Source organism: Rhinolophus sinicus, chromosome 14 (genome assembly GCF_057876585.1).
Source record: "Rhinolophus sinicus isolate RSI-liver-muscle chromosome 14, RSI-T2T, whole genome shotgun sequence".
Classification (NCBI taxonomy): Eukaryota; Metazoa; Chordata; class Mammalia; order Chiroptera; family Rhinolophidae; genus Rhinolophus; species Rhinolophus sinicus.
This window is the reverse complement of record NC_142514.1, coordinates 48,032,429-48,054,990: the sequence shown is the minus strand read 5'-3', so window position 1 is coordinate 48,054,990 and position 22,562 is coordinate 48,032,429. Positions and strand designations below refer to the sequence as shown.

The window sequence follows — 22,562 nt, the reverse complement described above, 5'->3', positions numbered from 1 at the left end:
AAAAAAAAAAAGTCCTTGTGGTCCCCTTTCACTCCTTTGACTTAATACTGAATGAATAATGTCTGTTTCTAGCTAGACACTTGCTTATGATCATTTCACGTGGCAATGGAAAAGCAAGTTGGAGTGAGGATGGGACAATTATGGTGAGCGGGAAGGGCTAGGGACAGAGGTGCTGGCAGGAGATCATGGGTGAAAAAGGAATGGAAGCAGGTGGGGACTAGAGGCCAATGCCAGGTCTCTGGACTCCAGCGCCAGCAGCGTGCCATCCAGCCAAGCTAGTGATGGCTTTAGGGAAGACTCTGACCTTTGTCTTCAAAATGCCTATGTGAGTGAGCGGCAATGATGAAACAGAGCTGCCCTTTTGTTTTCTGCTTTCACAACTCCTTCCTGGGAGACTTGCATCCATCCCACCCACAGCAAACAAAGTCCTGGGTCCACAGGTCTCTCATTAAGAAACATTCTTTTTTTTTTTTTTAAGTTAAAAAATATTATGCCAGTAATAAATGCAAACTGTAGAAAAAACTAGAAAATGCAGTAAGGGAAGAAACGATCACATCACTCTCAGATAAGTACTGTTGATATTTGGTCTTTAACAGAAATTTTATACTCTTTGTATATGTGTGAATAATATAGTCACACGTATTTCTTACGGTTTCCCCCAGATTTCGGGTGGAAAATTAATGGGCAGTCATCTAACGTGCTTAGTGGATGGTTTCCAGTCCACTGCACAATTTGGAGTCTGAGTCCCCTGCTGACAACAATCCACCTAGTTGGAGCCCTGGCATAACTAGGTCCCCTGCCTCCAGGCTTTCTACTGGCCCACAAACCCCTGAAGAAGAGGCTCTCTCTTGCATAAGTCCACGAGCTGATATTTTTAGCCCTAAGAGTCCTAAACACTAGTGAGAAGGCCCCATCTCCTTGGGACTATTTCGGACTCTAAGTGTACTCTAACCAGAAGGGCTGCACGGGCCAGCCATTGGGTGGGGGCTCTGGTGAAGGGAGATGAAGGAACTCTTATTTGGAAAACGCCCACTGTGCCCGCCAGTCGGCACTGCTGAGCCGTCCAGAAGAACCATCCGTTATATCAAAGGTTCGGAGGACCCAGGGGAGAGGCATCTGTCTGCATCCTGTTTGAAGCCTGGAACTTCAGATTGGAGGCAGAGGCCCTCCACTCAGAACTTCTCCGAGACGCCTAAAAAAAAATAGAAACAAGCCAAGGGTCTCAAAACAAGCTCCTTGAGAAGGACTGCAGGTGACGCTGTAATCTCACTCTGCAGGGCAGAGCTGGCAAAATCCAAGAGCACGGACCAAGTGTGAAGCTTCATTCTGCCTTCCCATGGATGACCAGCAGGTGGCAGAAGAGCACAACACAAATCAGGAGGACTGTTAGCAGGATCTGGGAACCACAGAACTTAAAACCAGCCTACCTTTTTTTTAAATTAATTAATTGAAACTTTTTTTTTTTTTTTTTAACTTCATGGATAACTTAACGAGTCCTACCCCAAGTGAGAAGCCCATGATTGTTTCCTAACCCTTTGGAGATTTGGAGTCTACGAATCCTCTGTCTTCACCCACTGCAATTCCAGTTTCCACACTCCAAGTTAGATCTCTGCTACAAGAAGCTCACCATCTGACAAACTGGGTTTTGATGTTTATATGCCTTCAGGCCTGGACTTCTTTCCTTACTCGGCAGCTTACTAGTTCTGAGTTATTGGAAAAGTGACTAAGCCCCCATTTTCTCTCTGGGGATATTAACCATTATGAGAATTATTTAGGGAAAAGTAATAATGGGTTTGCTTTGTTTCCAGCACTGTTCTAGGTATTAAGGATATAGAATTGAAAGAACAATTCCAAGTCCTCTTGAAGCTTATAAGCTTATATTTCAGTAATATACAGGCAATAAAATAGTAAGCAAAATAAACATTAATATAACGTTAGTTAGAGAATTGTTTTATTTCAAAAAGAAAGACTTGAAAAGGTACAACTTTAGATAATTTGGTTTTGGATGGTCTCTTTAAGGTGAGGAAGTCAAATTGAGCAGAGAACTGCCTGGAGTGAGGCAGTAACCCCTGCAAAAATGTGGGAGAATAGCCTTTCAAGTTGCCAAGTACTAAGTGAGAAGTAGGTTTGTAATGTTTTGATAATCAGATTCTAATATGTTCTTATCCAGATAAATTTATTTGACCTCTTGACAAGGATTTTGGTGGGTCCTCCTGATTTGTGGGTTTCATCTTCCTTCTCTTTTTAGGAGGAGCAAGAAAATACTAGTATAGCCCATTTTAACATTTATATTAGGTTGGTGCAAAAGTAATTGCGGTTTAAAAGGTTAAAAATAATTGCAAAAACCTCAACTACTTTTGCAGTAATACATTACTGCCATGCCATGTTGGAAGAAATGTAACTTTTTTATTTCTACAAAACACTAAACTTACTTACGAATCTCCTTTTCTGCTGAGAGGAGACTAAGAAATCTCCCTTCCTTTCCTTGTCTATTCTCCCCTCTTTTCCATACCTCTCCTTGCCTCAGACATCTACCCTGTCTGGACTGTATCAACAGGCCCTTCTTGTCTGGTTGGTTTTGTCTAATTGAAGCTCTGGGAGGAAATGGGAGGGAGGTGTGAAGAGGGAGGTTGAGGTAGTTATTCCCTTGGCTCTCTCCCTGTCCAAAGATAAAAGGTCTCCAGCTTTCTGTTTCCCTCAACTGAAGCTTACTGCTCCTCTCAAAGTGGCTGACTCTTTCTCTCATTATGTCCTCTGGTAGGAGCTCCGTCCCCTCATCTTTTGGGGCCTGCAGATGGTATAGTTTGGCTGTTACTTCCTTTTGTAAAAGGAATCCATAGAGACATAGGTAAGTTGGAATGGATCTATTACATGCGACCTGTTCAGCCATCTTGTCACATTCCCTTCACAATTAAGAAATGTCTTCATGAAGAGGCACCTGCAGCCTTGAAGGGCTCTGTGGTGGCTGTCCCCGAGGCTGGACATGACAGTGCAGTATGATACAATGGAACTGGGTTCCTGACTTCAATGGGAAGACTAGGATATTGGCATGGTAGAGGCCAGGTGGTGACGTGTAAGAATCAGTGATAAGTTGGCACACAAACCACTGTGAGCCACAGGAAGTTAATCAGAATGTTTTAAAGTAGCTTTAAACTACCAAAAGAGGAAAGAAGACAGCTAGAAAAATTAAGAAAAGAATGAAAACTAAAGCATGACAATCTGTGTCTTGCTCATTTAATTTGAGGGGAAATCTGTGTATATTTCATGCAGTCATGTACTTGATTTGGGTGGGAGCTGTCACCCTTTGGGAGACCATCTGTTTGTAGAAGATCCCTAAGAATCCCCGCTTGTGATCTGGTAGGAGCACAACTGCAGCTCTCAGGTCTCTGATGGTGGCAGTTAGCTCTGCAGTTGTCCCTAGGGCTGTGGCAGCTCAAGGACTTCACTTGGCCTTTCCTACGATAATAGCTCTCACTCTTTGGGTCAGAGAACAAATGTAGTGATTCTGCCAGTTACAAAGAAAGCCTATTCCCACTATATAATCTGGGACTGGGAAAAGAAACTCAAGATAAATCTGAGGCTCAGGCCATTTATCACTGATCTTCATAAACTCGAACCTGTGGTACAGTGGTGTTTCTGATCTCTGCGAGTCATTGTAAAGTCAGAGTTAGTATCTAATAACCCCTGGGAGAATGTATTTCACTATCCACAGTGCATATTAATTCAGTAAATGGCTGCAGTTGCTCTCCGTTGAAGGTCTTTGGTTTTATAAACTGACTTAGTTCTAGGAACTTGCTAAAAAGCTGTGAATCTCTACTATGGGTTCTCATGTCTTCTCAGCAAACCCCCAATTTTTCTTTCTATGTGACAAGAAACACCTTTCTAGGTTGCCCATCTATTCCATTTCTGGTGATCAATTAGCCATTACCTCAGATCCCTGTGGTTAAGCCAGTCGGGCAATTCTGTATTCCTAGTTAGCAGGTGTGATGTCACAGAATAGGTAAGAAGTTTCCTTGGTTAAAGGTCTGAGAGTGAGACCAGGTATGGGTTGGAACATGAGAAATATCTGAGGATTATTGGAGATACCCACCATTGGAATTTGTTGATTTAGAGGGAGAGGTTATGAATTTGTAGAAGGTTTAAGTTTTACATTGTAGTGCCTATATCAATCAAAAATTTGCAAGGTTATCCTTTAATATACAAATTTCTTCTTGTGAGTTAGTCAACATTTTTATTATTTAATACAGTCAGTTTACCCACATGTTTACTAATTCTTTTGCTGAAAAAGACATCTTGGGTCTCACTTTGTCCTTCTGAGTTCCATTTCTGTCTCATTGATAACATCCAGTGGTTCTTTCAGCAAAGGTCTATCAGTGGTGAACTCCCAGTGCACTGTTATTTTCTCTCATGACTTCCCAGGTATTATTCTATCCTGGCTTCTACTCTTGCTTTTGAAAAGCCTATTTAGAGTTTAATTGTTCTTTCTTTGTAGAGTGTCATTTGTTTCTGATTTCTCTTAATATCCTTTTTCTTTGTGTTTATAGTTTGAAAGTTTCATCATATGTCTGGGTACGGATTTCGTTTTATTCACAATTTGGGCTTATGATTCTTGGACCTTAACGTTCATGTTTTTCATTAATTTGGGATTAACATTACATGTCTGCAAGGGATTTTTATTTTAGAAAACTAATTTCCTCGATTGTGCTGTTTTAGAGTCATATTTTTCTGGCTTTAGGTGTGTATACTGTGTTTCCCCGAAAATAAGACCTAACCGGAAAATAAGCCCTAGCATGATTTTTCAGGATGCCATCCCCTGAACGCATAAGCCCTAATGTGTCTTTTAGAGCAAAACTTAATATAAGACCCGGTCTTATTTTCGGGGAAACATGGTATTTCTGGTGAAGCTAAGGGTGCTCCATATGTCCTGTATCTCTTAATACTCAGCATGAATCCCTTCCTTCCTTCCAAGCCTGATTTTTCTCTCTAAACATTTTCTCTCTCTTCTACTATGCTATACTCCTTACAGTCATAACAGCTCTATTAATTCCCTTATTCTCCCGCACTCTTTGCCTCCACATCTGCTGAGCTATTGAATCCAGCTATGTATCTCAACTGGGAGCAGTTTCTCTGCCCAATCTTCATGACCTGAGTGTGCAGGCCAGGTAGCCTTGTACCAGACTATGCTGGGCACATATTGCTGAAGTTGTTGAAAGGGGAATTAAAGAAATTCGAGTCAATCTGCAACAAGAACTCTAATGGGTCACTTGCCCTGGAGAAAATAATGAACATATCTCACTCTAGTGCCTTCTACTGAAGATCAAATACCTCCCAGCTCAGAAAAAAATAGCCACCTCCTGTGTACCTTTCATCAATTTCACCAAGATTTCATTTCCTTTCAGAATTTTCCTATTCAAATGGCCCTCATTTGTTAGCTATGAATCAACCCTTCCTCTGATGTTTGGACAAAAACCTTATCAAGTGTGAGTGCTAAATGCATCTGGGTCAACTGTGTGCTTGGAAAAAACAGAAAGGGATTGTAGTAAGTAGAATATTAAGATGGTCTGCCATGATTCCTGCCCCCTGGTATCCATGCCTTTGTAAATTCCCTTCCCCTTGAGTGTTGGTAGGACCCGTACCTTGCTTTTAATCAATATAATATGGCAAAGGTGGAGGAATTTTTAAAATGTAATTAAGGTCTCTAATCAGTTGAATTTCAATCCTGGGTGGGCCTCACCTAATAAGTGAGCTCTTTACAAGAGGGTCTAGGGGTGAACAACCCACGGTAGCAGAATATCCCTCTCTCCCTTGCTGGCTTTGGAGAAACAAGCTGCCATGAATTCTACAACTGAGAAGAAATAAACTCTGCTAACAATCGTATGAGCTTAGAAGAGGACCTCGAAACACAGATGTGACTGCAGCCCGGTTAATGCCTTGACTGCAACTTTGTGAGACCCTGTGAGGAGGAGCCAGCTAAGCCATTCCAAGACTGCTGACCTGCGGAAACGATGAGGTAACAAAGTGGGCTGTTTTAAGCGACTAAATTTATGATGATTCATTACACAGCAATAAAAACAAATACAGAGGCCCTTAGCTCGTATCATACAAAAACAAAACAAAAGACTAAGTCTAGATGTATTGTAAAAATAAATAAAATAATATATTTATAATCCTAGGGTAGGTTAAATTTTTTGAAACAGGACTCAAAACACTGCTCACCACAAAGAAACATAATATTATACTGTATTATAATTATGCATTTCTGCTCATCAAAAACTTTCATTAAGAGAGTAGAAAAGCAAGCCACTGAGTGGTAAACTATGTTTGCAATTCATATATCTGACAAGGACTCCTATCTAGAATATACAAAAAATTTTACAAATCAATTGAAAACAAAAGCAAACAAACAAGTAAAAAAAAATGGGTGAAACATTTAATCAAGTACTTTTTAAAAATGGAGATCTGAATAACAGAAACATATATGAAAAGTTGTTTCATTTCACATCAGAGAAATGCAAAACAACGGTCTACCATACTATTTTACATTCACCCAAATGCCTGAAATAAGCAGACAATTGCCATCATCTAGTGAGAGATCATGAAATCCTGGACTAGAATGATAGACAGGGGGTTGAACACTGTGGATAGGCTTAGGGGATGCTCAGGAGAGAGAAGTAGTAGGATGTGGTGACACACTGGGCGTGATAAGCAAGCGAGATGGTGGAGTCACAGTCCCTGGCCAAGTGCCAAACCTTTAAAGCAAAGGGTTGAAAGGCCCTGCAGCAGAAAGCTGGACATCAGGCCATGTGGGGATTTTAGAGAAGTCCAGCGCAGTTTCACAAAAAAGTATTTATCCATCAGAGATTCAAAAATTTTCACTGACAGCTTTCCCATGAAATGACAGGGCCTTGAAATACCAGGCTTTGAGGCTCTGACAAAATACTTACTAAAAACATTTTCATTAGAAAAGGCCATCGTGTTCATTTGATGTCCTTTTATATCTTATATGAGTATATGGATAAATATAGATAGCTAGGTCTTGCTTTAAAATATACGTGTGTCTACTTATAGATATATACATAGAGAGATGTAGATTTCTCTTCAGCACATATCCCAGTGTTGTCAATAGAGTCTACAATTTCACCTGTCAATACCTCTACCTCCACCTACATCAAGCTGTTGATAGTTCCCACCAGTTTTAACCCCAGGAAACTCCTTTTCCAGAGGTTTAACTCCCTATTGTGGCTATCGCACATTTGTTGCACGTGGCCCTGATTCAACGCCCATTAAGTGTGGCTGCAGGAGAGCTCTTGAAATTCAGATCAGTGCAGCATAAGAACCCAGAGTCAAACAGAAAAAAATACAAGTGAGAGTGAAAAATGCCCCTTTTTAACTTTATTGTTAAGATCGATAATCTCTGTAAAGAGAAATATTGGTAAAGAAACATGGTCTTAGAAATTTGGAGTTGAAAGGCACCTCGGAAATTAAGTAAAGCAAGCTTCTCATTTAACAGTTAAGGAAATTGGAGACCAGAGTGGGAAGGATCTACTAAGGTCACAAAATCACTAAGGACAAAAACAGACTGCAAATCTAGTCTGTCTAGAAATCCTCAAAACAGACCATTTTATCAGGATGCAAAAGAGAAGACTTTCAGGAAAGTTTTGCTGGACATGTCAGCCAAACAACCGCCAACAGCATTCAATGTAACTATCTTTTTGTATTGAGTTCTATTTTGTGAGAAGGAATCTGAATATTCCTCTTATATCAAATTTCCTAAAATTTTCAGGGAGAATTTCAAGGAATTCAACAAGGTTGGCTGGACCCTCTTATGTAGATTAAGTTTTCTTTATCTGTATCTTGTCTCAGGGTCAATAGTTACTGCTTGAGGTGCAGTGTGCTATATCAGGAATTTCTAACGGTGTAAATGGCATCCATTATTTCTAAAGAAGAAAAAATATATGTTAAATATTCTTTGGTTTTATTGGGTTAAAGATCTGTATCTTTAAGTTTGTGAGTTTCCTTCAACCTGAGGATTGATCTTTCTTTTTCAGTTTAGTAGGATTTGTTCTCTAATACCAGAAACAGAAGAACCATCTTTCCTCCTTCTGCAAATCAATCACATTGTGTTGCTATTTTTGTGATAACAGTCACCCCACTCTGAAGTCAGTTCCTTTTTCTTTCCATCAGTTGAGATGCTTTTAGCTATAAGTAGAACTCCCAATTAAAATGACTTAAACTATAGGAAAAAAATATGTCCTCTCTTAGGAGTTCAGAAGTAGGCAGCTACAGGATTGACTCAGCAGTAAAATACTGTTTTTAAGGACCAAATCTTTTCCATTTTTCTCCTTTGCCTTCCTGATCATATTGGCTTAGTATTCTGGTCTTGGTATTTCTGATACTGTCATCTGTTGTTCCAGTTGATTCTCACTAAAGGGGTCCCTGTCCTTGTTTAAGTGATTTTTGTCCATGACCATATGTTCCTTGGAGTTGTGAGGTCTTCTGGATCTAGGTTGAAGGTGGGTTTCCCCAGAGACCACTTACATTTGCTTCTGTGATGTACCTTAAAGGCTCAACCAATCTGGGATTCTTAAAACTAAATATTCTGCTTGTGCTTTTCTGGACCACACAAGTAGTATGAATTCTGGCCCAAAATCTATATAAATGAAAATCTTAAAATACAAATCTGAGGGTAGGGAATCTCAAAGGAAGCCCTTTTTTCTCTTTTATTTTTTTCAACTCAGTCCAGCGCAATGGCTGAGATAGGAACATACACCCTGCCATCTTCCTCTGCTGGGTACAATTTTATCCTGTTCACTTCTGAGGTCCTCCACTTGTGGAAGGTCTCCCCTCTTTTTCTCCCTCTGTGTTACTCTCTCAAAACGAGGCAATAGGTCATGGAAATCAGTTGATGCCAATGTTAGCACACTCCTCTGGAAATTCCTTACTGTCCCTTCAATGTAGCAGTACATTAAAATGATATTTCTAATCTAGCATTGTTTTAAGGTATGCTATGTTGAGAGAGATTTCTTTGAACATCTAGTTTACCATGTTGCTGGATAAAGCTTTTATCCAGTTATTTTTGAGCAAAGCTTTTATTTTGAAAGCTTTTATCCAGTTATTTTTGAGAAGCAGATACTTAAATACAAATAATAGCTATTTGCTACTAGACAGTGTTTTCAGGTGATACAATAGGAGAATATGTTGATGTTCTTTAAAGTACACCATGATTTCCAGATGTTCTATACCTGAACACATTTGAAAATGACTAGTGCATTAAAGAGACAAAAATGAAAGTAACAATTATTATCAGGAGGGCTAGTCCTTTATAGGATGACCATATATTTTGTTGTCAAAACTGGGACACATATGACAGTGAAAGGGGTTATTATTTATACATAAAGGTAAACTTGGCCAGCCGCAATCAGATGGATAGTCACCCTATTTATAACCCTATATCTAAAGCATAAATTTAAAGTACCTACTACATTTCTATTCTCTAGTGTCAAAGGTGGATTCTGGGAAGAATTTAATAGTACAGACATGATATGAATTATTTATCTCAATTATTATTTAAGAAGATACAAGTAAAATTTTTCTCCCCAACTTTTTAAATTGATGGATAATCTTGGATAACTAAATATTATAGTGACAAAGAGAGGAGGTCCCAGATGGTGTATCAGGTAAATGCTATGCCTGCTGCCTGCCTGTAATCAAAATTACAACTACATTATAGAACAATCAACCTCAAGAATCATCTAAAGACTAGCCAAACAGAACCCCTATAACTAAGGATTTAAAGAAAAGGCCATATCGAGACCAGTAGGAAGGGTAGAGATGTGAAATGGACTGACCCCAAACCCATAGGTAGTGGTTAAATACTGGGAGGGACATCTCAGTGGCAGAGGTACCCTCTGAGAGGAAGGGTCCCAGCCTCACACTGGGCTCCCCAGTCCAGATGTCCTGTGCTTGGAAGAGGAGGCCCCACAACATCTGGCAATAAAAAGCAACAAGGACTCTTTCCATCCTGGTGAGACAGAAGGCGGCTAGAAACCCAGACATCATCTTAAATGGCTCATACATAGACTCACTCGCTTGCAAATGCTCACCTGGGCTACGGTGGAGGGGCGGCAACTCGAGAGGTGCTAGAGGCATACAGGAAAAGACAGCTGGGTGGCTTCATGGTGAGGGCTTTGTCCCTGTGTGGAGCCTACTTCATGTGTAGCCTACAGGAGGGCACCGTCTTTTCTGTATTGAACCTCCCCCAAAGGGCCAAATCTAAGACTGAATTGGTCTGGGAAAACCCACATGTGCGCATCACCTTGGTAATGCCCTGGGTCCCTGCCCCACCCAGCTAGTGCTGCATTGCTGAGGGCACTCCTGGTTCCTGAGCAGCCAGCCCTGCCCCACAAGCTTCAAAAGCTTTTTACAGCAGCAGACAGCCTGCAGTAGCCTGGGGAAATCTCGGTGGTGGGCAGTTAGCCACAACTTAAGCTATATTCTCTCTTAGGTGGCTCTTGGGGATCTATGGAGATGAGGCAAGCAGGGGCTGACCATGATGAGCCCAGGGCATTTTGCAAGGTGCTCATGGGCTCGGCGCTGGTGCAGCAGCTGAATCTGCATTGACTTTGTGAAAACTACTGGCCACACCTTGTGACTCCCTGGGACCTACCCCACCCAGCTAGTTGCTACATCACTGGGTACAATTTCAACACCTTCAACACCGGGTTAACCAGCCTGGCCTGTGTACCTAAGAAGGCTCCTTCAACTGCTGAGCTGTATGGGCAGCCAGCAGGTGGCAATAGGCCTAGAGGGGTCCTTGGCCTATTGCTAAGCTACCCCAGGCCCAATACTGGCGGCAGCTGGCCTCTGTTCACAGCGATGCCACCCCCACATGCCTCCAAGTCCAGTACAGGCAGCAACCAACCACGTATAGCTTTGTTGCTCCTACCAGTAGCCCCAGGCCAGTCACAGACAAGGCTGAAATTGGCCTGCCACAGAAGCCTCTGCCAAGAGATACCAGAAGCCACACGCCCTGGGGCTGGCTTCAGACCATACCATAGCACGACCCGCTTAGTCTCACAAATGGCACACCCAAAGGGTGGTCTCAACAGGCACAAGAGCCCACTGGTGAGAATCCCCCTCTGAGTGGTTAAGCCCCACACAGCAACTCATACACTGTGGAAATAGCCAATCCACACAGCAAGTCAGCCTGGGAGTCAATTCCACCCACTGATGCATCAAAAGCAAGCAAGGCTCAACTACAACAGGTAAATACACACAACACACACAAGGGACACTCCTGGAACACACACACACATGAGTGATCAGGGAGACTGTGTCACTGAACCTCACAGGATACATGCTACATACAGCCAGCCGAGGAAGACTGAGACACATAGGAGAACTACCTAATACATAGAAGGGAACACAGAGAGTTAACCGAAATAAGGAAACAAAGAAGCATCTCCCAAATAAAAGAGCAGGAAAAACCTCCATGAAAAAAAAAAAACAAATGAAATGGAGACAACCAACAAACCAGAAACAGTTTAAAACTGGTTATAAGAATGCTTGACACTTTTGCTGTGATATTTGTGTATGATTTCCTGTGGCTTGCACTATCAAAAACAAAAATGTTTTGTATGCCATATTGTAATAAATGTTTTATGTCATCAATGCAATTAAATTCTAATTTATCTATACTTAAATCTAATTGATGCCACTTAGTATGTTTTGAGTATTTTTTGCTAAAATTCAATATAATAAATTTATTACCACATAACAAAGATTTAAAATAAAAATAATGTCATTTATGTGCAAAGCAGCTCAAAATGTTATTATTAAATGCATAACATAGTCAAAATATCAACTTTGTGTGTGTGTGTGTGTGTGTGAATTTTTAACACATTTTGGGGAAAAAAACTTGAAATCAATTAATGTACTGAAGGGTTAAGGAACTTAGTGAGAACTTCAACAAAGGGATAGTAAGCATAAAGAAAGACATAGAAATCATGAAAAAGAACCAGTCAGAAATAAAGAATACAATAACTGAAATGAAGAATACACTAAAAAGAATCAGCAGCAGATTACACGAAGCAGAGGATGGAATCAATGATGTAGAAGATAAGGAAGCATATAACACCCAATCAGAACAACACAAAGGAATAATAATAATAATAATAATAGTTTAAGGGACATTTGGGACAACATCAAGCATAACAACATTCGCATTATAAGGGTACCAGAAGGAGAAGAGAGAAAGCAAGGGATTGAGAACCTATTTGAAGAACTAATCACTGAAAACTTCCCTAACCTGGTGAGGGAAATAGACATACAAGCCCAAGAAGCACAGAGTCCCAAACAAGATGAACCCAAACAGGTCCACACCAACACACATTATAATTAAAATAGCAAAGGTTAAAGACAAAGAGAGAATCCTAAAAGCAGCAAGAAAAAGACAACTAGTTACTTACAAGGGAGCTGCCTTAAGATTATCAGCTGATTTCTCAACAGAAACTTTTTAGGCCAGAAGGGAGTGGCAGAAAATATTCAAAGTAATAAAAAAAAGGGGGTGTGGGGGGTTTACAACCAGGAGTACTCTACCCAGCAAGGCTATCATTTACCATTGAAGAAGAGATAAAGAGCTTACCAGAAAAGAAAAAGCTAAAGGAATTCATTATCACCAAGCCAGTATTACAAGAAATATTAAAAGGACTACTTTAAACAGAAGGAGAAAAACAAACAAAAGGATCAAAACATGAATAATAAAATGGGAACAACTATGTACCTAATCACTTTAAATGTAAATGGATTAAGTGTTCCAATCAAAAGACATAGGGTACCTGAATGGATAAGAAAACAAGACCCATGCTAGAAATTGAATGGGAGATCCAAGATGGTGGAGTAAATAAACACTGTGCCTGCTTCCTTCTGTGAACACATTAAAATTACACCTAAATTACAGGAAAATCAACCTGGAGAACAAGCTGATGTCTAGCTGCACAGAATTTTTATAACTAAAGATATAAAGAAGAAGCCACATCGAGATTGGTGGGAGGGATGGAGACTCTCAAACCTCTGTGTGGTGGTTGAGAACCAGGAGAGATATCTCAGCCATGGAGGTTCCCCCAGGAAGAGCAAGGAACCACAGCCCCACACCCGACTATCCAGGCCGGAGTACTGGTGCTGGGAGGAGGAGCCCCAAAACATCTGGCTGTGGAAAACAGTGGGGATTCCAACCATCTTGGTGGGACTAAGGCTGCAGGAAACCCAGACGTCCGTCCTCTTAAAGGGCCAGCACACAGACTCACTCGCTCGCAGGCACTCACCTTGGGTTCCAGAGGACGGATGGTGACTTGGAGACATACAGGAGCAAGGGCAGACTGAGGTGTGTGGCTTAGGGGGAGAACAGGAGGACAGGCGGCATTTTTCCTGTGTGAGATCCTTCTCCCGTGCAGCCAGCAGACAGGCGCCATCTTTCCTGTGTTGAGCCCGCCCACACTTGGCCAAATTTGAATCTGATTGGCCTGGTGAGCTCTGCTGCTCCATCCTGCTGACTCATTCTGAACCTACCCTACCCAACTCCCCCATCACTGGAAACTCTTTGTCTGTGAGCAGGCAGCCTCGCCCACATTATACTCTTTCTTAGAAAGCTATTGGAGTCTGGCAGGCCCCCAGCAGGCAGTGACTGGCCTTGTGTGCTCCGAGACTTTTGCTGAGTAGCTCCCAGCTCAAAACTGGCACCAAACCAGAATTTACATTAACCTGCCGATCACAACACTTCCCACTCCAGTGACTCCCTAAGACACTGCCTCACCCAATTTGCATACCACACAAGGCTTTATCAGTGGCTGAATTTAAGAAAGCCAGCAGGTGGCAGCAGGCCTCGCGGTGTCCTCGCTATTTGCAGAGCTACCCCAGGCCCAGTACCGGTGGCAGACATCCTCGGTTTTAGTGTGGCCTCTCCCACGCACCTCCAGGTTTAGCACAGGCAGCAGAAAACCACGGATCGCTTTGTAGCTCCTACCAGGTAGTTCCTGGCCAGTCACAAGCAGCGGCTGACCTGCGCCTGCACCAGAGCCCCTCCTATAAGAGGCCCTAGAACTAATACACTTGGAGGTTGGCTTCAGACCACAGCAGGGTACCACCCAATTTGCCCCACAAGTGGCACACACCAGGGCAGTCTCAACAGGCACCAGAGCCTGCTGGGGCAAGTCCCACTCAGTGGGGTAAGCCCCCCGCACAGCAGCGCATGAGTTGTGCATGTGGCCAAACCCCACAACCAGTCAGCCTGAGGGTCAACCCCACCAACTGACATGCCAATAGCAATCAAGGCTCAACTATAACAGCAGAGCACACAGGACCACACAAGGGACACTCCTGGAGCACCCGATTCAGGTGACCAGGGAGACAGTGCCAGGGTCCCATAGGACACCTACTACATAAGACCACCTGGCCAAGACTGGGAGACATAGCAGATCTACCTAATACATACAAACAAACACAGAGAGGCAGCCAAAGTGAGGGAATAAAGAAATACATCTCAAGTGAAAGAAAAGGAGAAAAATCCAGAAAAAGAACTAAACGAAATGGAGGTAAGCAACCTACCAGAGACAGAGTTCAAAACAATGGTTATGAGGATACTCAAGGAACTTAGTGAGAACAACAAGGAGATAGCAAGCATTAAAAAGGACATAGAAATCATAAAAATAACCAGTCAGAAGAGAAGAACACAATAACTGAAATGAAGAATGCACTAGAAGGAATCAGCAGCACACTATATATAGCATTTCAAGAGACAATTAAGAGCTACAAAAAAGAATCAAAAGGACAAGATTGCATTTGATAAGTTTAACTATAGACTTTTCATAGAAATGACATAATTGGTGACCTCAAAGATAGATGAAGCGAAAAATAATCATAACTAAACATAAAGACAAAAAAAAAAAGGGGAAAAATACACATGTGGGCCTGCGCCGAAATAATTAACATGTGAATTCAAGAATCCCAGAAGGGGAGGATAAATAAAATGGGACAAAATTGATATGTGGAGAAATAATGGCTGAGCATTTTCCATATCTAGTGAAACCTGTCACCCACTGATAGAAGCTCAATGATACCAATCTGGATAATTAAAAAGAAAACCATGTTATACTCAAACTGCTACAAACCAAAGGTAAAAGGAAAAATCTTAAAAGCTAACAAACAAAAAGACAAATTACCTTAAGGGAAACAACAACTAAAATGATGGCTAACTTCTCAACTGTAACTATGGAAGCCAGAAGACAATAAAGTGACAACTTGAGATGCAGAAAAACTGCCAACTTAGAATTCTATAGGCAGCAAAAATACCTATCAAAATTGAAGGTAAAATGAAACAAAGCCTGAGAGAATCCATAACAGTTGACCCACACCCGAAAGAAAGTTCTTTAGGAGGAAGGGAAATTATCCCAGATGGAATCACAAAAATACAAGAAGGAATAAACAGCATTACAAAGGGCAAATTTAAAAGACTATTTAGTGTTTAAAGCAACAATGTAACAATGTTTTATGTGTTTGTGAAATACACAGAAATAAAATAATTGACAAAAATAGCAAAAATGGCAGGAAAGATATTGTTACTTAAATTCATTATATTTTATAGAAATGCAAACTAAAAGCACAAGAAACCAATATGCAACCATCAGAAGGGCTAAAATTCAAAAGGTTGACAATATCAATGTTGATTAGGATATGGTATATGAAGCAACAAAACTCTTCTAAATTTACTGATGGCAGTGTAAATTAGTTCAACCATTATTTGGCAGTATCTATTAAAGCTAAACTAGAACCTATAAAATGATTCAGCAATTTTATTCCTAGGTAGGTTATCAGGGGGAAATGTATAAAACTGTATTAAGTTTTACACTGATGGCTTGTATACTTTACAGTATCTAAGTTATATCTCAATTAAGAAAAACTAAGATCACATGTGTAATAAAGAATTCTAAGAAATCAATGAAATTATAATAACCCAATAGAAAATTAGGTAATGAATATGAAGGTAGAGAAGAACAAATGGCTTATAAACATGAAAATAAGATCAATGTCATTAAGTTAAAATTAAAATATCAAAAAGATACTTCAGAAAATTTGAGTTGGTTTCTTACACTTGCAACCAAGAGTCCTGACAAGTATATTTGCAAAAGTGAGCCAACATAATATTATACACGAATGCTCTCACTTCAATATTGCCCACAATATAGATTGGAAACAACATAAATATTCACCAATTGTGAACTATTACACAAATAATTGTACTTTGATACAATGGTATACTAGGCAACCATTAAAAATAATGAAGTAGGTAATTTGGGTTTATCTAGAAGTATCAACTAGATATATTAAGGGAAAGGGGTAATTTTATAACAGCAAGTGGAATACGATCTCAACGATATGAATTTTTTTTAAAGTATGTGGCATATATTAATACCAGAGGTTATTTTGGAGAATAGGAACTAAAGGAGCGGATGGAGACTTGCACTTTTTATTTTGTTTTTCTCTGTACTGTTTGAAATTTTTCCTGTGTGTATTTGTTTTATTTACATTTCTAAAATATAAATAAATAAATAAACAAACAAGAAAGAACGTATTTTGAATACCAGCCTACAGAGTGGTTAAAAACTCAAATTACTAGAAACCTAAGTGACAAAGCACATGTTTGCATATCACTGTAAATCAAGATTACTTAAGAAACTAAAGAATTATACTAAAGAGCTCTTGATGTTTAAAATGAGTAATTTTTCATCGCAAATAGCTACAATTCTAGAAAGAATTTGTGTGGGGTGATGTATTGAGTAAGTACCAGAGAGAGTAAGAGTAAGAAGGAGAGAACTGCATCTAAAATATTTTGAAATTCCTTCCAAAGGCAGGGTATTAGGTTTGTAAGAATTTTTGAAGACACAAAGGCTAACAATGGATAAACTATTTACATAAACTACAAGGATTACTTCTTTATATTTTCAAATCTTTGCTGAAAGTAGTTATCATACAGTAGATAAAATAATCCTAAAATAACTTAAATTCATAATGATTCTATTTGGACTTTCTATGTCTCAAAATTCTGACATTGCTTATGATTCATAATTACAAAAATAAAAATATTAACCATCATAATTTATACTTTATAACTTTAGGAACATAAAGAAGAATTAGGATAATTAAATTTTATAGAACAATTAGTGATACATATCTCAGCACTTGTTTATAAGATTTATTAACATACCAATCGTGACTAAAAAGAAGGTGTTAACTCCATACCAACTACTTAATGACAAGTTTTAAAAGTACAATATCTACAATATAAGTGTATCACTACAAAATTAAGTATCTTCCAAGTTTTTCTCAGTTCCGGGTTTTTGAATGAACATGTCATTTAAAACATCCTGTCAGTGATCCTCACGAAATTGAATTCAATGCCACAGATCTTCAGCATAATTAACTTAGAAAACTAGACCTCAGCAGCTTTCCAAAATAAAAATTAATTGATAAACTTTGTATCAAAATAATTCATTCAGTATAAAAACCCATGGAAACCACTTCTTGATGCTCATACAAATGCATGCAACGTCTCAGTTCCGGTACAGACCTTTGTGTTGTAAGTTGCTCTTCCAACATCATGAATAGGTGCAGGAGTGCTTTACTGTTTTAAACTAGTTGGTCAAGAAAGAGTAAAACTATTGACTATCTAGTTTCCTTTTAGCGCTAGTTCTTCCTTTTTTTTTTTTTTTTTTTTTTTTTGGTAACTATGTTTAATTTTATTCTCAAATGCAACTTCTTCTAATCATATTAGAGTGGACAATTTTAATTTTGTGTTTGAAATTTTTGAGAATGTGTTTTCTCAATAATGGAAACTTTAGAAGAGTTTGTAACCATCAAGATGACACTTGAAAGATGAAAAGCAGAACAAATTTCTTTTAAAAATGATGAGAAATAATTTGGAGAGAGGTCTTTTTTTTAATCCCCATCCACGTGACACATGGTTGCAGTACGTCATGATCCATTTAGCACACTGTCCAAATCCACATGAACACCTACACACAACTCTTACAGTCTAGTCTGTACACTGTACCAACCAAAGTCGCTTTGGAATCTGGAATCAATTTGCGGGGGAAATATATCTTCCCTCTGCTTTTGGGTACCTAAGATGGATATTCCTAAGGGAATATGACCACATGTTTGATATTTGTAAAGAGGAAATTGATTTTATTGGAAAGGGATGAGAGGAGGTAAAAGAATGCCATGATTGGGGTCATAAAACCTTATTCTAGGTCCAGGATGACACATTGATTTCGGAATTTTATCCATGACTTTATATTGCTTGAGACTGTGCTTAAAAATAATATCTGTTCCTATTCCTTGTGTCAATATATAGCTCATCTCTAAATGGGAATATAGGGCTCCAAAATAAGACCTTTACTCTTACTGATAAGTGTACCTTGATTTTTTTTCTCTTTGTTCTTGAGGGGTTTAACCTAGGAAACCTATAATCTCATTAACCCTTAAGAATGATTTACCTTCAAATAATCTGTTTAAACTTGAAGCCATAGTTCAAATTATTAATTTCTGAGTTTCTTTTCATGAAGTTCACATTTATAGAGACTGATTAGTAGCTTGTGTTGTAATTTAAGGCCTTTAAATAAAATATTCAAAATTCCCAAATTACCCTAAATTTAAAAATCCAAAGTTCAGGTCCTCTCTCCCTTAAAATTTCTTTTCCAGAATCTCTGGGAAGAAATGGAGAGTATCTGACCATTCTAAAGTTTAAAACAAAAACATTCTAAATGTGACCTAAGGTTTTATGAAAATCCACTATTTAATGGCACATACTTTTCATAAAGACCCAATAATATATAGTAATATACAGCGAAATGAACTTTCAAAGTGAAAATCAGAGTCCTAGCACACTGACAATAAATTTGCTCTAAATCTATATGTACCAATAGTCTAAACTGTACCACTTCAGCCCTCTTCATGAAAGAAAGCCCCTTGGAATCTCATTATTTCTGAAATGCTTTGTTTTTGGAACTGAAGCTGCACCAGGATGGTTTCAATAATCTCAGGGTGATGTGCTGTCACTAAATTCCTTTAACTCAGACCTGCAGCATTCCAGTGGTCCTGGGACCTCTGAATTCACTACAGCATCCACAGAGCATGGTGAAGCCTTGTGCTAACTGCACATGTCAGTTTCTCTTCCACGTTGTTCTGGGTCCCAGACCACAGGCAGATGTTGTGTCTTACGTGGTGGACATGTTCAGTCTTTTGTCTCTAATGATATGCAGAATGGGGCAAAATGTAATTTCCAAACACTTCTATAGTGTACACTAAATTAAATGTCTATATTCTATGAGTGACATTAAAAATAATGGTCCATTTTACCAAAACTTCCATATATGTAACCATTTATTTCTTCTTCTGAATTGGTAAACCACTTAAAAATCAGTGAGAAAAATATTTTTTTCCCTCAATTTGTGTTTGTATAGAACTAAAGCTTTCATACCACACTAATTATTCCATGAGTCGATATGGGCCCTCCATCTTTCTCTTCTAAGAGGATTATCAATTGAAGTATGTGAGATTCTGAGACACGAAATGGATGGATGGATTGATTTCTAAGTGGCAAGTGTGAAGAGATATCTGTCAGGTAGGGTCTGAGATCTTTGTTATTGTTTAGAACTGCTCATTTCATATGGCTACAACTGGAATGGAGATGGCCTGTAGGACGTTACTTAAGGTAACAGTAAAATCAGCAGAATCCCCTCTGGAAGTACGAAACTGGTAAGATTTAGCAACCCATAGGCATATTTTTGAGGACTAAAGTATTTCTTTTGATGATGTTGATAATATTCAAATTCTTACTTATTGCCATTAAACGTCTATCTGTGCAGGTTTCTTAACTTAGTTTGTTGCCCAATAGGCTGTCATTCTGGTTTTTTTGCCACACCAAAAAGCTGAAATAAACAATAAACTTTAAAGTCTTTAAAGGTAAAGACAGCATCTGTGTAATTCTCACTTAATTTTCATGCAGTATTACATTTCTACTTAATACACTTTATTTGATTACACATTTTATTTGATTACACACGCACACGTGTGTGTGTGTTTACCGGATGGCAGTGTAAGGTATAGGATAAAAACACAATCACTAGCATTGAAAAAATCTGGGTTTAAATCTAAATTCTGGTTCCATCTTCCACTAACCCTACAACTTTGGGCAAATTACTTAATCTCTTAACCTTTAAAAGGGTTCTAATAGTAATACATGTTTCATACAATTATTTTAATAATAAATTGAGTTAAAATATGGAAAGTATTAGCACAGTGGTGGGTTTACATATAGAGAGAATGCTAAGTGAGAAAAAAATTGTGTGCATGCAAGTGGGAATGGGGGAAGACAATGATTCCAGAGTGACACACAGGAACATTCAGCAACCTAACTGTATCCGGATTCTCTCTGGATCAGAAAGTAACCATTTCAACATGTTTTATAGAGAAGAATTAAGACAGACATTGTGTTTTTCCAAAAGTGCTTGTGCTGTCCTCAAAATACTGATTGTGGGTATTGCCGTTCTAGTAAGCGGTTTCATTCTATGGTACACATCTTAGATTTGATACATAAAGATTGACTTGTCAATCTTCACAAGTATATCCAGGGCTAAATCCACTATCTGCAACATTTAACGGAGTGCCTAATACAGAGTAAGTGCTCAAGGCAAGTTTGTTAAATTGAAAAACCTTCAGATAACACAGTGTAGTAGCACAAAATACAAATACATCACATATTTTAAAAATGCACAAGGATGCCTAGTAAGTATAAGTGTGTGTGTCTGTGTGGGTAAATTAGGGCAAAACAAACACAACTCAAGGTAAAACAATCACACTCTTGAAAAACAGTTATATCTCACAAGTGTCAGTTTGAAGTCTTCTTTCAGGTGTAGGTGTAATTCAGATTAGCTTTTGCTACACAGGTGTAATGTTCACAAATGATATTTGTTGGGCTTGTTTCTAGCTAGAAACAAGTCACTGGAGACATTCCCACTGCAGCTGTTCAGAGAATCATTAGAAGAGTCAGTCTAGATGGCTAGGCTCATGAAGGCTTTCTCACTTTTTTTTTTTTTTTTTGCTTGTAATACTGAGTGAGGACAGATAACTTTAATTTTAGAACAATCATTTTCAAATTTGACTCAGTCTTCTTTTCTCTCCCCTATCCACAACTATAGCGGAATATGTACACTTTATATGACTCATTATAACATAATCTGAGATGTTTCTTGATTGAAATTAGACAGTTAGATCACACATCTTGTTTTCCATTATCTTCTGAGTCTGAGTGGAACAAGTCTGAAACTGAGGCAGGTAAGATACAAAAGTCTTCTGACCAGAAGTTCCTAAGTTGAAGGTATTTTCTACAAGGTGAGAGCAACTGTCCTGGAGGATCCTGTAGCCAGTGAATAAACAGTGGGCTGGGAATGGGCACAACACACTTGACTCATCAGTCAAAAACACATCACTCTCTCTTTTTTTGATTGAGGTGACCCCTAAATAATAGACAGATTTTTCATCATTATTTTCTTCAAGGAAATTTCCCTCAAGTTTCAAAAGTTTATCCAGTCCTTCTGAGAATGTAAGGTGTGGTGAAATTATATTGGGATGCTGATCTGATAACATAAAAAATGCCTGTGTTTCTATCTCCCATGAGCTATTAGAGAAAGAATCCTTTGACAGAGAATTTCTGTCAGAGAAGCATTTGCTGACTGAGCTATTTATAAGCCCTTGCTCTTCATCGATTTCAATTGATTTGGAGCTGCTGAGCAGGGTAGCATATTTAACAGAGGGTTCTCGCCTGCTTTCATCCTCACAGGTTATCTTGGTGCTCTCGGCCTCAGAGAAGTCAGCACTATTGCACTGGTCAGTAATGCAAATAGAACCCTTTTCAAGATCCGGAGTTGTCAAAAGTAGAGAGACCATAGCTGTTGGTGCCTTCTCATCTTTAGTTTTCCATGATGTATCAACACTGATATCTTCTGAAATGGTTTCAGGCTCCAAAAGAAGAGGACCAAATGTCACTGATTCTGTATGCTTGATAAAAAGATGCTCAAACGTTTCTGGCTAAAAGAAAAGACACATTTTAATGTTCAATTGTGGTATTTTTTTTTTTTTTTTTTTTTTTTTTTTTTTTTTTTTTGCTTCACTATGACATGTTTGCAGTAATGGAAGTGTGAAAGGTTAATGCTAAAGGACATTAAGTCAACCACAAATAACTAGTTTTGGACTGAAACAGCTATATCAAAAATTATAAATGAGAAGCAGTATAAGATAGTGTTCAAAAGTTGGATGAGACTGATTTAGGTTTAAGTCCTTCTTCTATGGCCATGGACAAGTACATTAACCTCATGCCTTTTAGCTTCTTTGTCTGTAAAGATGTGTTCAATACTTACTTCATTGTTGTGATGAGGAATAAATTAATAGTGTCTGAAAGTGCTTAGCTCTCAATAAAGAGTCATTATTGTAACTAGAAAGTGCTATCTTCT

At 38.9% G+C, this 22,562-nt stretch overlaps 2 protein-coding genes across 14 annotated transcripts in view; both read right to left on the bottom strand.

The window, feature by feature from the left end:
• The window catches only part of PDE4B (phosphodiesterase 4B), a 565,055-nt gene extending 551,588 nt beyond the window's left edge, over nucleotides 1-13,467 (bottom strand). The window contains exon 1 of one of the 2 annotated variants that reach the window (XM_074334882.2): nucleotides 13,323-13,467. The gene's annotated coding sequence lies outside the window, so the exon portion shown is untranslated. The remainder of the gene's footprint in view (nucleotides 1-13,322) is intronic. The other variant, XM_074334883.2, reaches the window with a different exon arrangement.
• A 6,542-nt stretch (nucleotides 13,468-20,009) lies between these two features.
• The window catches only part of LEPR (leptin receptor), a 78,293-nt gene continuing 75,740 nt past the window's right edge, over nucleotides 20,010-22,562 (bottom strand). For all 12 annotated transcript variants that reach the window (XM_019731856.3, XM_019731832.3, XM_088791188.1 and 9 more), the window contains one exon: nucleotides 20,010-22,140. In XM_019731856.3, the coding sequence (XP_019587415.3) occupies nucleotides 21,313-22,140 (828 nt within the window). In that variant the 3' untranslated portion in view covers nucleotides 20,010-21,312. The remainder of the gene's footprint in view (nucleotides 22,141-22,562) is intronic.